Genomic DNA, 14,069 nt, shown 5'->3' with positions numbered 1-14,069 from the left:
TAATTGGTTTTTCTTTAAAATTTCATAGTAATTTCAATTTTTATCCAAAAAATCCCAAAATAATTTATAAATTCACTTTTATTTTTCTTCATCTAATTTTTATTTTTCCACATTTTATTTCATTGATTTTCTTATTTTCATGAATTTTCTCTTTTCTCCTTTGTTTTAATTGGTTTAAAAATACTTTTCTGCTTTTTTAAATTATGAAAAATGTATTTCATGTTTTTTATTTTATTTCCAACCTTCCATAATTTTCTTGGTCATTTATTTAGTGTTTTGAAGGACTTTATGGATTTTTCATTTTATTTCTATTTAAAAATACTTTTGGTGCATTTTTATTTTATTTAATTGCATTTTATATTTTTGTGACCTTGTGGGCTTCTGTTGGCCTTGGATCATGATGGTTTGGACTTCAAGTCTCATTAAACTCAATGGATCTTGGGTGTTGATGTGGTGAAAACTCTAATCCACCAAAATGGATGATTGATTTTGATGATGACTTGATCAAACTTTTGGTCCAATTTGGGTGTGACTTCTCCTATCTCCTTCTTCTTCATCTCCTCATTTTCCCTTTGATCAATTAGATGGTATGTGTCCATCTTGTTCATGATGTGTGGATTGCTACTTTATGAACTTTCATCATTTCAAATCTAACTTCTAAATGATCATGGATCATTTAAGGTACTTTGGATTGATGCATAAGTTTGCCCTAAGTGTCATGAAGTGTGGATTGAAGCAATGGCTCGTCCTCCTAGCCCTTGTGCTTAATCATCCCGTCTTTTCTTTTTTAGTGTGGCATGGCTTTATGAGAATGATTTACATATCATTTCTCTAGAATTTATTAACACTAACATTATTATTGACCGACCTTAGATAGTTGAGACTTCTACATAAGTCCAATTACGATTGCTTAACATAGTGCTAAATTTGTCCCAAAAGCAAATGCATTTTTATAAGTGAGATTGTAACTCTCATACTACTCATGGTATTGTGTGAAAATATTCTCCTTTTCCATTTGTGAGAGCTAGTGGCATACTTGTTGATTTTATCGATGTTGGAGCCTTTCCCATAAATGATGTATATGTTCATATTTTCATGCTTGTGAGTGAATAGTTGAGTGTTCTCCAAAATATGACCAAACCATCTTTCATTTTGGTTACTAACATCATATACTAACACTTTATTTGTATTAACTCCTATTTCCAAGTCATTTACTTTATGCTTCTTTATTTTATGTCATTTACTTTATACTTTATATTTAGTATTCATAACATATATTTATGATTATGTCATTTGTACTTTGTCAACTTGGGCCTTTATTTCATATTTTTTTATAAAGAAAACACTAACAATAAAAAACCCAAAAAGAACTTGATTATCCTAATTCATGGAATTTTGGTTACTATCCCTACCAATGTTATGGAGTTATGGACTTAGAGTTAGGATCTTGACCTTTGCTCTGAGACTTATGATTGGAGACCTTAGAATCCATCTAGTACATGTGACTTCGGATTTCCTTTGGAAACTTAGTTGAGTTACTCTGGTTTCATCTGATACATGGATTACTATTTTCTTATTCTGACATGCTTAAGGCTTAATCCAAATGAGGGGATTCTTGGTTGACTTGTGTCATAAGCTTTCTATTTCTTGGTTAGATATTTCCTTCCTAGCTTTTACTTTATGTTCTAGGATAGTATCTTCTTCTCCTCCCTTTTCTTTAATTTTCAAAATTTTCTCTCTTTTTCAAAACCTTCTTGTTTTTTAAACTTGAACCACTTTCTCAATAATCCTTGACTTTTGTCAAGTGATTTTCAAAACCTTTTTTTAATAAATGCTAATTCATCTTAAGCATATTGAGACCAATTTCAAAAGACTTAAAAAAATGTATAACTCACTCAAATCATTTTGTGCCCTTTTCCTTTTAAAACTTTTCTCAAGGTATTAGACATAAGTCATTTCCATAATGAGATATAATTCTCCTATCCCCATAGCATTGATGATAAATATTTTCCATATAAGAGAGTTAGTGGAATACTTGTTGATTTTTATCCAAGTTGGAGCCCTTCTCATGATGATGCAAAGTTCTCATACTTGTGGGTGACTAGTTGAGTATTCTCCTAAAAATTACAAAATGTCTTTTCATTAAAAAGGATCAAAACAAACATCTTTGTTATTTTTACCACGAATTACGAGGTTTTAATCCTCCATTGCACTTTGTTGGTACGTAGGCATGAGGCTTTAAAAAGGTCTTGGCAAACACAAAAATCTATAGAAAATATTTCTTTTCCCATCTCTCCAATCTTTTGCAAACAATACCCATTTTCAAACCAAAAGGCACATTTTCAAAGAGGTTCCCATGGAGTACCATTGATGTTTAGGGTGTTAATACCTTCACTTTGCATAACTAACCCTCGGACCCTTGTTCTCTTTTTATTAGTTTTGTTTTAAAACTTCTTTGGGTTTTGTTCGTACTTTTTACATTTTCCTTTGGAAACAATAAAAGCGCGGTGGCTACTCTTGATTTATGAGTTAAGTTAATCAATAGTTTAGTCTCAAAAAATTTACCGCTACAGTATTGTAGGAAGATGGCGTCCTACATTGATAATACTGAACTTCTTATCCATTGCTTCCAAGATATCTTATCTGAGGCATCCTTGGATTGGTACATGAGCTTGGAGAGCAGTAAAATCAGACCTTGGAAGGACTTCTCTGAAGCCTTTCTCAAGAAGTATAAGTATAACCTGGATATGGCTCCCACCAGGTTACAGCTGCAAAATTAGGCCTGCAAGAGTAACGAAACATTCAAAGAATACGCTCACAGGTGGCATGGAATAGCTTCTCGAGTTAGACCTACGTTGATAGACGCTGAATTGGTTGATATTTTCATGAGCAAACTTCAAGGTATGTACTATGAGAAGATGGTCGGTAGTTCATCGTCAAACTTTGCTGATATAGTAACCATTGGAGAACGTATTGAGAATGGGTTGAAAACATAAAAGATTGCTAGTATTGATAATCAAATTTTGGTTAAGAAATCTCAGGTTTTTTATAAGAAGAAAGAGGCTTAGGCAAGTGTTGTGATAGAAAATGTCTACCCTCGAGTTCAAGCTCATATGTCTCTTGTGCCATATTACCCTTATCTGTACATTGCCACTGCCCAATATCATCATCCGGCATACCAACCTCAGTATCAGCAGCCTCCACAGGCTCTGGTTTCGCAGAATCAGTGACCTTCGCAGCATAATAGGAACCAAAATTAGGGTTAAGGTAGAATTTATGATATGAAGTGTCCTCAGCATGACCAAATCCCTGTATCGTACACTCAGTTGCTACCGTATCTTATTCAGCAAAGGGAAATTGTGCCAAAGGAGATTCCACCTACGAATCCTCCCTATAATCACAAGCATAACCCTAATGCATCTTGCATGTTCCACGCCGGATACATAGGACATTTTATAGAGGATTGCTTGGTCTTCAAGGCCATGGTACAAGAGTTGATTTCTTAGAAGGTCTTGTCCTTCCCTGAGACAGGACCTAATGTCATAACCAACCCATTTCCAGATCATGATATGCAGATAGTGGATACAATTGTTGGTGGAATTTGTTCAGATTCATAGGAGTATCAAAGCTAGTCATATCAATAATATCATATTGTTCAATCATGTCTCATTTGTAATCTTTTCTGGTTTGTTAATTGTTGTTCATTTGTAAAACTTGTCTGGTTTTCAAATGATAATAATAATGAAATAAATGTGCATGTTTTGATTAAATCCATTTGTGTTCACTCATGTTTTATTTATCAATATCAAATTGTTGCTCAAGCAAAATCAAAAGAGAATGATGCAAATAAAATGCGCAAGATCGCTACTTGTATGCTTTGAATAAAACCGTGTTGATGTAAGGCATTGTTTAAATCCCTAAACATCGGAGATATAAGGAATTTAACCCCTAATCAGCCCCTTTGGGCCTTAAAGTATGAGTTTCTTTCTTTATACATAAAACTCTCATGTTTAACCAGGGGCAGGGTAATCTTCAGTTAGTTTGACCTTGGGTTCAAATTTCAGAAGGAGAATATCCCATCAAGTGATCAAACATAACATATCCCTCTCAAGAGGATGTAATCACAAATTCAGAATGGTTATCCCTTACCTACGAAAGGAGTGAGACAGTCACGAACCTTGCAACAAATTAAAAAAAAAAAGAGAAGCCAAGTGTCGCAGGATTTGCTTCAATACAAAAGAAAAGATGAAATGAAATGGAAAATCAAAAGCAAATGAAAAGCCCGCTAAGTCAAAGTCTTGAAAACAAGATTGAATTAGGCAAAAGTTACAACGTCCCGGTGGGCTGCAGACCCAAAGGATTAGCCTAGGAAAAATAAGAGAAAATAAAACAAAAGAACAAGAGGATTAATAGAAAATTCCTCAGCAAAAGAAATTTTATGTGGCTGCAAGAAAAGCAAAAGGTGAGTGATTATCACTCCAAACTCTCATGAGTTCCATAACCATCATTGCTGATATTCAAAATCCTTTCCTGAAAGATGAACGCTTATTTCAAGCTAACTGAGCGTAGGACTGAGAGAACATCACAGAGAATGGGTGTGTTAGAATAGGTTTTGAGCCTTATATCTTTTCTTTTTGAAACCGTGAACCAGGACAGTTACACCCTCAAAAGACCTAATTGAAGCAGGGTTTATTTCGAAAACATACTATGGTAAGGTCGCGTCAAAGCTGACTCCTAAAGATTTGTTTGTCACCTGTATTGATATTGATATGGCATTGTAATTGGTGACTTATTCACTATATGTCATAATTTTAGTGAACATATTTGAGTTTCAAAACATGCATAAGCATTACATTACAATTATCATTTTCAAAATGAGCATTTTTACTTGTGGACAGGCACTTGACATCGAGGAAGCTTACATAATGGGGAGATTGAACATTTCGTCTAATATCCCATAACTCAGATATCTTCAAGAGTCAGTCAATCTGGGGCAACCATGTCAAGATTCTAAAAATATCTCTGAATCATCCAGACAGGGGCAAGTTACTTCAAGGCTCATATTAGGGCAGGCCAACCCAAGAGCACGAGAAGTCAATCACTCATAGGAATGGTTAATCAAAAGAATACAGTTTCAAGATGTTAAGGGCAAGCCAAGTGGAAATATTCAGATGATGAGGATACTCTATAACTTGTGACTGGGGCAGTTGGTACAGATACTCAGTGTATTGGGGAAGAGGTAGGCTACAAAGGTACAAGCTCTCTCCATGATTTCAGATCAAGCACATATGTGTGTCAACAACTGTTCATCTTGAAGTAGGTGTCGCATTACGCGAAAAATCGGCGGGAAAAAGAAACAGAGCCGCCACCGTGCATTATTTATCCCAAAGGAGGGAAAGGAAACGATCGAAGTAAACCTGGAAAGGGATGGTCTCGCGACCAGAGATTGATAGGATCGAGAGTCGGTTATGCGAAGGGAAGGTATTAGCACCCCTACGCATCTGTCGTACTCGACGGGATCCACGCTCAAAAAGAATAGAAGAAAGGTTGCTAAAGATACTGCTCAAAACTGCACACACATTGGAATCAAACACAGATGAAAGACGGAAGAAGGTGAGAAGGGATATGGGGAACGTGCTCGCTAGGATATCGCATCCTATACATACGTATCTTCTCTAACCAGAGAGGAATCAGAGCACTCGTAGCTCGACTAACGCACGCCAAACAAGACACAAACACGGGAAACCGAATGCCAATCGCTGGACTTACATTAGACTCCAAACAAACAAACACACACAGGAAACCAACTGCCAATCGCTGGACTTACGTCAGACTCCAAACAAACAACCATACACAACCGACTGCCAATCGCTGGACTTACGTCAGACTCCAAACAAACAACCACACACAGGAAACCGGTTGCCAATCGCTGGACTTACGTCAGACTCCTAACACACACAAGAGGGTTGAAAAAGAAAAAGGGCGCCCGGAGAGATCTGCTCATCTCCTGCCTACGTACCTCATCTGGTATGAGGATCAGGGCGACGTAGTTCCCCTTAACAGGGAAAGAACTTCTATCCTAACTAGAGACTAGGAAGATAACAGACTACTAGGGAGACTACGACTCGAGCCTAGAAGTTGTCATGCATACGATCCCTAAGTTGAGGTCTCTAATCCTAACTCGCACAGGAAGCAAGCTAGCCTAAACAGCAGATAAGCAAACACAAGCACAAGAGAGCAAGCACACACACTATATGCAAACAAGTGACCCATACAAGGCTAGGCTTTAGTCAAGGGGTCAAATCAACCTCGACAAACAAGCCAACTAGAATGGGGTGTTTTTAGCTCTTAACCCTAACATTGAGAGTTAGGGTGAAGCAGATGAAATGGGAATGAGGGTTATGCCTCATAGCTCTTATCCCTGGCTTGGGAGAGCTTTAATCAATAGAAAGTGTGGGAGTTCAGAATGAAGGAACTCTTCTCCATAAATGACTGACACAACAAGATCTTGGGTTTTTTATTCAAGATGCATCAACACATGGTGTGAGCAAAGTGAATGACACAACTGAATAGCAGGGGATGGATTGCACATCCATTTTATCTGCCAATTGCCTCTTAAGAGGACTTAACCTGCTTGGCACAAAGATAAACAAACACAAACATTGCCTCTTAAGGAGGGCTTCAGACAGGTGCCTGCCAAAGTAACATGATAGGTCTTCCAGACTACATGAAGATTAGGGATTATACCTCAGTGGTATGCCAACCACAAGCAAAAGCAAAGCAGAGTTCAAATGAACTTAAAGCAACTTAGGTACCTGTGGAAACAGCTAAACCAATCAGTACAGAACTCAGACAAATAGACAACAGTCAATATCAAACAGACAATCCCAATGTACAACAAATAAACCATAAGGCAAACTCAAGTGAGTTATCATCAACCTACAAAACAGCAAATGTTAGCAATCAATAGCAAATATCAACATTTAAATGATGAAGCATCATCAACCATGGCATTTGGATGCTTAAACCTGAAATTCAAAGCTCACATGTAAGTAACAAACCACTAGGTCAAAGCCTAGGGTCAAAGGTGAAGGAAAAATTCAAAACAGGAGCTGAAATTCAATACAATGCAACTTCAAACACATATCAACATATCCTAAAAAGGATCACATCAAAAATCATCAAGCAAAAGCATTTCATGTGCAAAGGAAGTCAAAGACAATTTCAAAGCTCATATATGATCATCATGAATAAAAATTCCAAAACAAAACAGAAATGATTCAAATAATTCTGGAAAAATTCATGAGCATTCAACACATCCAATCCAATCATCATACAAAAAATCAGAAGCATCAAAGATCAATTGGCATGGAAATTAAATTGTACAAGTTGAACAATCAAATGTGTGACACAAATTGTCACACCATGCAAACACATGCATAAAACAGAAATGGTAAATGGGAAAATACCAAACCAAGCCTAAAACATCCATTAACATGTCAAGAATCATCATGCAAAATTTGGTAGCAATGGGATTAAAATCAAGCATTTCACAATAGAAAGAGTAAGGCAAGGTCACAAATGCACATATGATCACAAAGTCTAGCACAAACCAAAATCCAGAAAGTGTAAAATCACGAAATCCACATCATAAAATTCTATACAAACATAAGATCATTTTGCAAAAAGAATGGGATTAATTGGATGATTTTTCAATTAGTTATGGATTTTTAAAGTTGGAGAAAAAAAATTGAAATGAAATGAAGTATGGCATGGAAATATGGAGGGAAAGATGAACATGAGAAATTAATTTGAATTTATGCTATCACCAGGATTCGAAGCGTGTAACTGGAAAAATGAAAATAAAACACAAAAACGCCAGCGCCAGGGATCGAAGGGAGAACCAACGGATCAAATGCGCCTGGGCGCGTGTTCTTGAACAAGAACCCTAGCGCCTGCTAGCGACGGACAGATGTGGACGCTACCATGAAGATCTTCATCTTAGTCATGAAGATGATGATGAACAAGATGAAGTTCATCCAAATTTTTTCCAGATTTTCCAGAATTGCTCAGAATTTCAAAAATTTTATACCAAAACGAAGCTCATGCAAAGGAGATTATAGATCAAGCATCAATTCATCCTAATTCAACATGATTCATGCAAATCGAAGCAAATAAAGTTTGACATTCAAAACTTCAATCAAGCATATCTTTCTCAATTCTTATCCAAATCGCACAAAATTTATATCAAAACGATCAGCAACATGAGATCTACAAGAATATATGCATGAATTGCAAAATTAAAAGGTTCGAAACTTGACCTCTTGAAGAGCAGAATCTTGGAAATGCACGATCCACAGCTTGTAATAATCCCAATCCACTTTATAACACTTGTAATGATGTTTGATGAAGAAAAGGAAGCTTGAAAACGTGTAGATCTAGCTCAAAACAGAATTTCCATCTTCAACTTCATGAACTTGATACACTTGGTTCTTGCACGAATTCCACAAATCAATGCTTGATCTATACTATTTCAGTACCAGTGAACAAGAATATGAAATAAAATTGCAATGTTATTTGGAAAAAATTTGAATTATGAATGAGAGAAAATTTTGGGGGGAGAGAGAATTTGGATCTTGAAATGGTGAAAAATGATTAACCTCTCCAAATTCTGTTAGATTAGAGTATTTATATGAAGTCCTAATCAACTTCCTAATCCATAATTAGTTTGGTTAATGAAAATAAGGTGTTTTGCAAAAAATCAAAATTGCATGGTGCATGTAGTAAACCCACGTGAACAGTACCACTTCCTTCATCAAAGTCACTTAAAATCATCTTTTAAACACAATGGCAATGGTAGAAAGTCCATACAATGCACCATTTTTGAATTTTGCAATTTCCCTCCAAAAAAGGCATGGATTAACAAATGATCATGTAATGACAATTCATGCAATGTGATGAGGTATTTGGAAATTATGAGTCAAGAGGAGAACAATGCAAGAAGAGCCACTCAATTTGGAGTCTTGGTTCAAAAGATATGGCCATTTGAAGTTTCAAGCACACTTTGCAATGATTTGATCATAACTCTTTGACCATTCATCAGATGCTCATGATCTTGGACTTTTTGGAAATGGGAGAGAAATATATTCAACTTCCATGTTGGACAAAATTTCATTTGAAGCTTCCTTGATGTTGGAAAGTTGAGTTGAAGTTGGTCCAAAAACTTGCCATTTTTGGAAACTTGAAATTACAGGTCACTTTCCACTTTTGGAAAATTTTGATCTGGCTTCAAATCCTTCAAGATAGATGTTTGACATGTTGATTGAACCTCTTTGGGACATGAATGAAGTGTCTCAAACCATTTCTCCACCTCCTAGCCCTCAGTTGACTTGCAGTTGACTTTTATGGGGCCCAGATGACCTGAAACTGCACTGTGGACTTTAAGCCTTCAACACTTGGCCAAATTGCATCAAAATGAACCTTGGGTCATGCAAACTCTCTAGAACAACCATAGGGCCTTTATCTCATGGAAAAACCCTTGTTCTCTTGCACAGATGAATCCTCCTAACCAGTTTTGACTGAATACAATGCAATGTGATATGCAATGTTAATGCAATGTTAATGACCTAAAAATGAAATGAATGTACGAGTGGGGGGTGCAAATTTGAGGTGCTATAGTAGGTGTCGGAGAATCACGTATGGATGATCTCTTATCCTAGCCCAAAATTCCCACCTCCCTCTATATGAGCTTCTGGCTTAACCATTTCATAAATCATCATCATGTACTAATCATGTCGCTTCACTCATGCATATCATTCATCCAGCATAACATGAAGCCGTGTGTACAACTCATCAGAATCAAAGCCCAGTATTTTATTGGCACCTTCAAAACCCAACTTGCTTGGCATCTTTTAAAAGCCCGGTTTGATTGGTACCTGTTTTCAACCTTCATGGTTGATAACCTTTTGTTTCCAACCTTCATGGTTGATGAATCTTTTTTCAACCTTCATGGTTGATGACCTTTTGTTTCCAAAAATCTTATTTCATCCTTCATGGTTGATAAATCTTATTTCAACCTTCATGGTTGATAAATCTTATTTCAACCTTCATGGTTGATAATCTTTTGTTTCCAACCTTCATGGCTGGTGAACCTTTTTTCAACCTTCCTGGTTGATAACCTTTTGTTCCAACCTTCACGGTTGATGAACCTTTTTTCAACCTTCATGGTTGATAAACTTTTTCCTAACCTTCAGGGTTGATGACATTCCTTCTTTTTCAAACCTCTGTAGTTAACTTCGTTTCCAGATTTTGAATTGATGATTCATTTTTAAGAACCCCTTGTCTGCAAGGTTGTTCTGGAACTTTCATGCTTAAACTTATGGGTTCCTTGTTCCCATACCAGCCCTGGAGTTTATCTCCACTGCTGCTACTTAGCATACATGGCTTCATGTGTCGTAAAATGATAAAAAAATACATATAGCATGCATATCATGATTCTCGTTCGCGTTTGACATATTTCTCCATAGAATATTTCAATCAAAACCCCAGCAGATGAACTCATAAAAGTCTACCTACCATTCCTCCTTCCCTACAACTACCTATATCACATGATAACCATTTTTCAATGGGCAAAATTTTGGATACTTCGATATTTAATCCACTCATACCTGAAATATCCGAAAAGCTCTCGCAATTCGACCACTCAGGTTTAAGTAGATTAAATAGGCGCAACTGTCGTACCCCAAAATTTTCCCTCCCCTTTTCACTTTTCATTTGACCTATGACTTGATATTCATCTGCATTCATTCATATACATCATGCATTCATATTAACACCTTCTCATAAACATCATAGATTTAAAGCTTGTGAATAACACCTATTATTCATGCAAACCCTAGTTTGTTAGGGTGGGCCTTGATGGACCATCTAGCCTTTGAAACCCTAAATGTTTGTGGGACATATGTTTGGAGCATTGTTGCCTATTTTTTCAAGCTTTGGATCATTTGGTTTGTAACCCTAGTATTGCTTAGAACATGTTATTTGTGATTCATTGACTTGCAGGCTTGACATTTGTGGATTCATGCTTCACAGTTGACTTTGGTCAACTGTTGACTTTTCAATCAACTAGTAGACCAAAGTAAACCATCCTTTTCATTAGTCCATTTAACATTAATAAGTCACATTTGGTTTGACTTTACATTGAGATTCATTAACCGTTGATATTTATCTTTCTTTCCATTTTAATTGAAAATTCGATCAACTTTAAAATGTTAATTTAATCAAGTCAAACATTTAAGATTCCAAGTCATTTATTATTATTCAAGTCTATTGCAATTTATTAACCAATTCTCAAATCATTTTAATTAGCTTTTTTAAAAAACCATTCAAGTGTATTCCATAATTTCCATAATTTTAGTCATTCCTTAACATTTTTTAAGTCATAATTTTCAACCATGTTAACTTTCCAAATGACATTCATTACCAATACAAACTTAATCCTTACAATCAATGTTCCTTTAAACCATTCAATTAAACTTTCCATACTAATTCACATTCAAAATGTTTCCATAACATAGAATCCATAACCATTAATACAATTCTTTCAAACTTTCATTCAAACTTGCATCCAATTCATTATATTCAAACTTTCATCCAATTCATTACATTCAAAGTTTCATTCAATTCATTACATTCAAAGTTTTATTACTTTTCATTAATCCACATTCTAATTCAACTTTCCATTTTTTATTCAAAGTTCAACTCTCATTCATAAGTTCATGGTAAATACCCTACAAATGAACAAATCCAAACAAGCCAAACTAACATGTGACCTAAAAAAAATCCTAACATTTAATCTAGGTTCCTTAATATCCATATTTATTTACACATTCTTATGGCCAATTTATTCAAAACTGATGCAATCCAAGCAATCTCCCATGGCCTACAAAACAAATCCACAAGCGGACAATGTGAATTTAGCTTTGATATCATCCAATTTCAAGCAAAGAAAAGAGAAACAAGTTAACATTTTGAGTTGACAGAAAAATGACTGCATAACAATTGAATTGAACACAAGTGATTTTTTCCAGTTAAGCAATGCTGCAGAATAATTCAGAAAACAACTAACCCAAAATCAACTTCAATTTCATTTCCCAAATGACTCTCAAATTCACTTTCAGACTAACCTTGAATTCGCTTACAATTAACTCCAAATTCATTTCAAAAAATAGATAACCAACTAATGCATTTCAATAATCATTTCATTGCAATTTGAATTTCGAACAGCATTTGCCATTTGTAACTAATTTCACGCATCCGAAATCATAGAATCCACAGAGAAATCCAATTCAACTATTAATTTCATCTCCCACTCATTCATCTCTCTCGTGCGCAAATAGAAGGCAAGAAGATTGAAGGAGAAAAGATCGAGAAGGATTGAAAGAAGTTACCTTGTGTGTCGCCATGAAGCCACCATGCCGGAGCTCAAAGTTCGGTAAGTCTCCTACCCCTTCCTTGCTGCGATTCAAACGTGTTGGTTGCGATTCGATTCCGAATACAAATCTACGACGCATAAGGAGCTCTGAACACGATTTTTCTTGTATCCGCCGCGACCGATGAACACAGTTGAAGAACACATACGAACTATTGTTGAATTCAAGCTTTCTTCTTGATTCGAGCCAAAGCACTATAAACGCGATGATGGTGGTGTCGGGCGTGAGCGGAATCGGTGAAAGAAATACGTCGGTTTGCATAAGCTTTTGGGTTGATGTTGTGATGTCCATAAGCATTGATTCAGCTGTTTTTTTTCTGCGAGGCATTTTGCGGCTATAGCTTAGAGATAAGTTGATGTCGTCTCTTTTGTTCAGCTTGTGGGCATTTTCGGGTCAGCATATGAACAATGCCCTTCTATCTCCTTGCAACTTTGGACCGGTTTTCATGCTGTCGACTCGGTTTGGGCCCCAGGCCCAAACAATTTCTTTCTTCACAACCTATATCTTTGGGCCTGCAACCCCCTTTAAGCCCCATTTTGTTTTAATTTAATTCATGTTAATGTGTTCTTTGTTGATTATAATTACTCTCATGATTAGAATTAGGATTAGTTATGATAAATCATGTTAATTAGATTTCTAATTAATTTAATCAGAATATTCATGTTTAGGATAATTATTAATTTAGATCTTAATTAGTGTTTTTAGGATTTAATTAGTCTTAAATCTTAATTAGGTCATATTAAGGATAATTAGGCTAATTAGGATTTGATTAGAAGTTAATTAGGGATTTAGATTTTTAGAAATAATTAGATTGTAGGATTAGAATTCTAGGCTAATTAAATTTTAGATAATTAGGTCTTGGAGTTTAATTAGATTAGTTAGGTTTTTAGAACTTGATTAAGAATATTTAGAATTTTAATTAGATTAATGATATTTGGATTATTTTAGCTGATTGGATAATTAGGTTATGTTTAGCTTTAATTACAATAATTAGACTAATTAGGTTTTGCATTATTAGACAATTAGAATTAGTTTTGATTAGAAATTTCTTAGAAAACTATTTTTCTAATTATTCATTTTTTTGACATAATGACTATTTTACCCCTATGCATAAATTCTGATTTTAATGCATGACCTCTTAGGTTAAGGCTTTAATTAGAATTATATGATTTTATTTAGTTGATTAATTCAATAGGTTTATTTTATACCTAGTTTCAACTATCGTTTCAATCTCACTGATTAGTGTTGTCCAAATGTCACTTTGGTCAACCAGATCCTTTGTATTGTGATGTAATTCCCCAAGCCTATTCAAGTGATCAAAAGACCCTTGATCACTTGATACAACAAGTCAGTTACGCTTAAGTTGTATCAGATATGTTGAATCTCAAGAACTCAACACCTTAAGGTTCAAATGCAATATCAAGACTTAAAGTCAACATCAGTTAAGCATAGCTAGCAAAGTAGACTACTTCTCAAGCACAACAAAGGTATCAACACTTGTCGATCATAATTCAGATTGTGTAGCACGAGCCTTAAGAAATAGAGAAGGAATGAGAGTGGATAATTCATATCCTCATT

At 35.4% G+C, this 14,069-nt stretch overlaps 1 protein-coding gene across 1 annotated transcript; it reads right to left on the bottom strand.

Moving 5' to 3' along the window:
• Positions 1–11,608: 11,608 nt before the first annotated feature.
• Positions 11,609–12,907, bottom strand: LOC127101282 (uncharacterized). Its single transcript, XM_051038653.1, has 2 exons — positions 12,450–12,907; positions 11,609–11,941 (listed from the first exon to the last, which is right to left on the bottom strand). The coding sequence occupies exons 1-2, from the start codon at positions 12,816–12,818 to the stop codon at positions 11,903–11,905; spliced, it is 408 nt and encodes a 135-aa protein (XP_050894610.1). The 5' UTR covers positions 12,819–12,907; the 3' UTR covers positions 11,609–11,902.
• Positions 12,908–14,069: the final 1,162 nt, after the last annotated feature.

This window comes from Lathyrus oleraceus, chromosome 7 (assembly GCF_024323335.1).
Source record: "Lathyrus oleraceus cultivar Zhongwan6 chromosome 7, CAAS_Psat_ZW6_1.0, whole genome shotgun sequence".
Classification (NCBI taxonomy): domain Eukaryota; kingdom Viridiplantae; phylum Streptophyta; class Magnoliopsida; order Fabales; family Fabaceae; genus Lathyrus; species Lathyrus oleraceus.
This window is presented reverse-complemented; position numbering and strand designations above follow the sequence as displayed.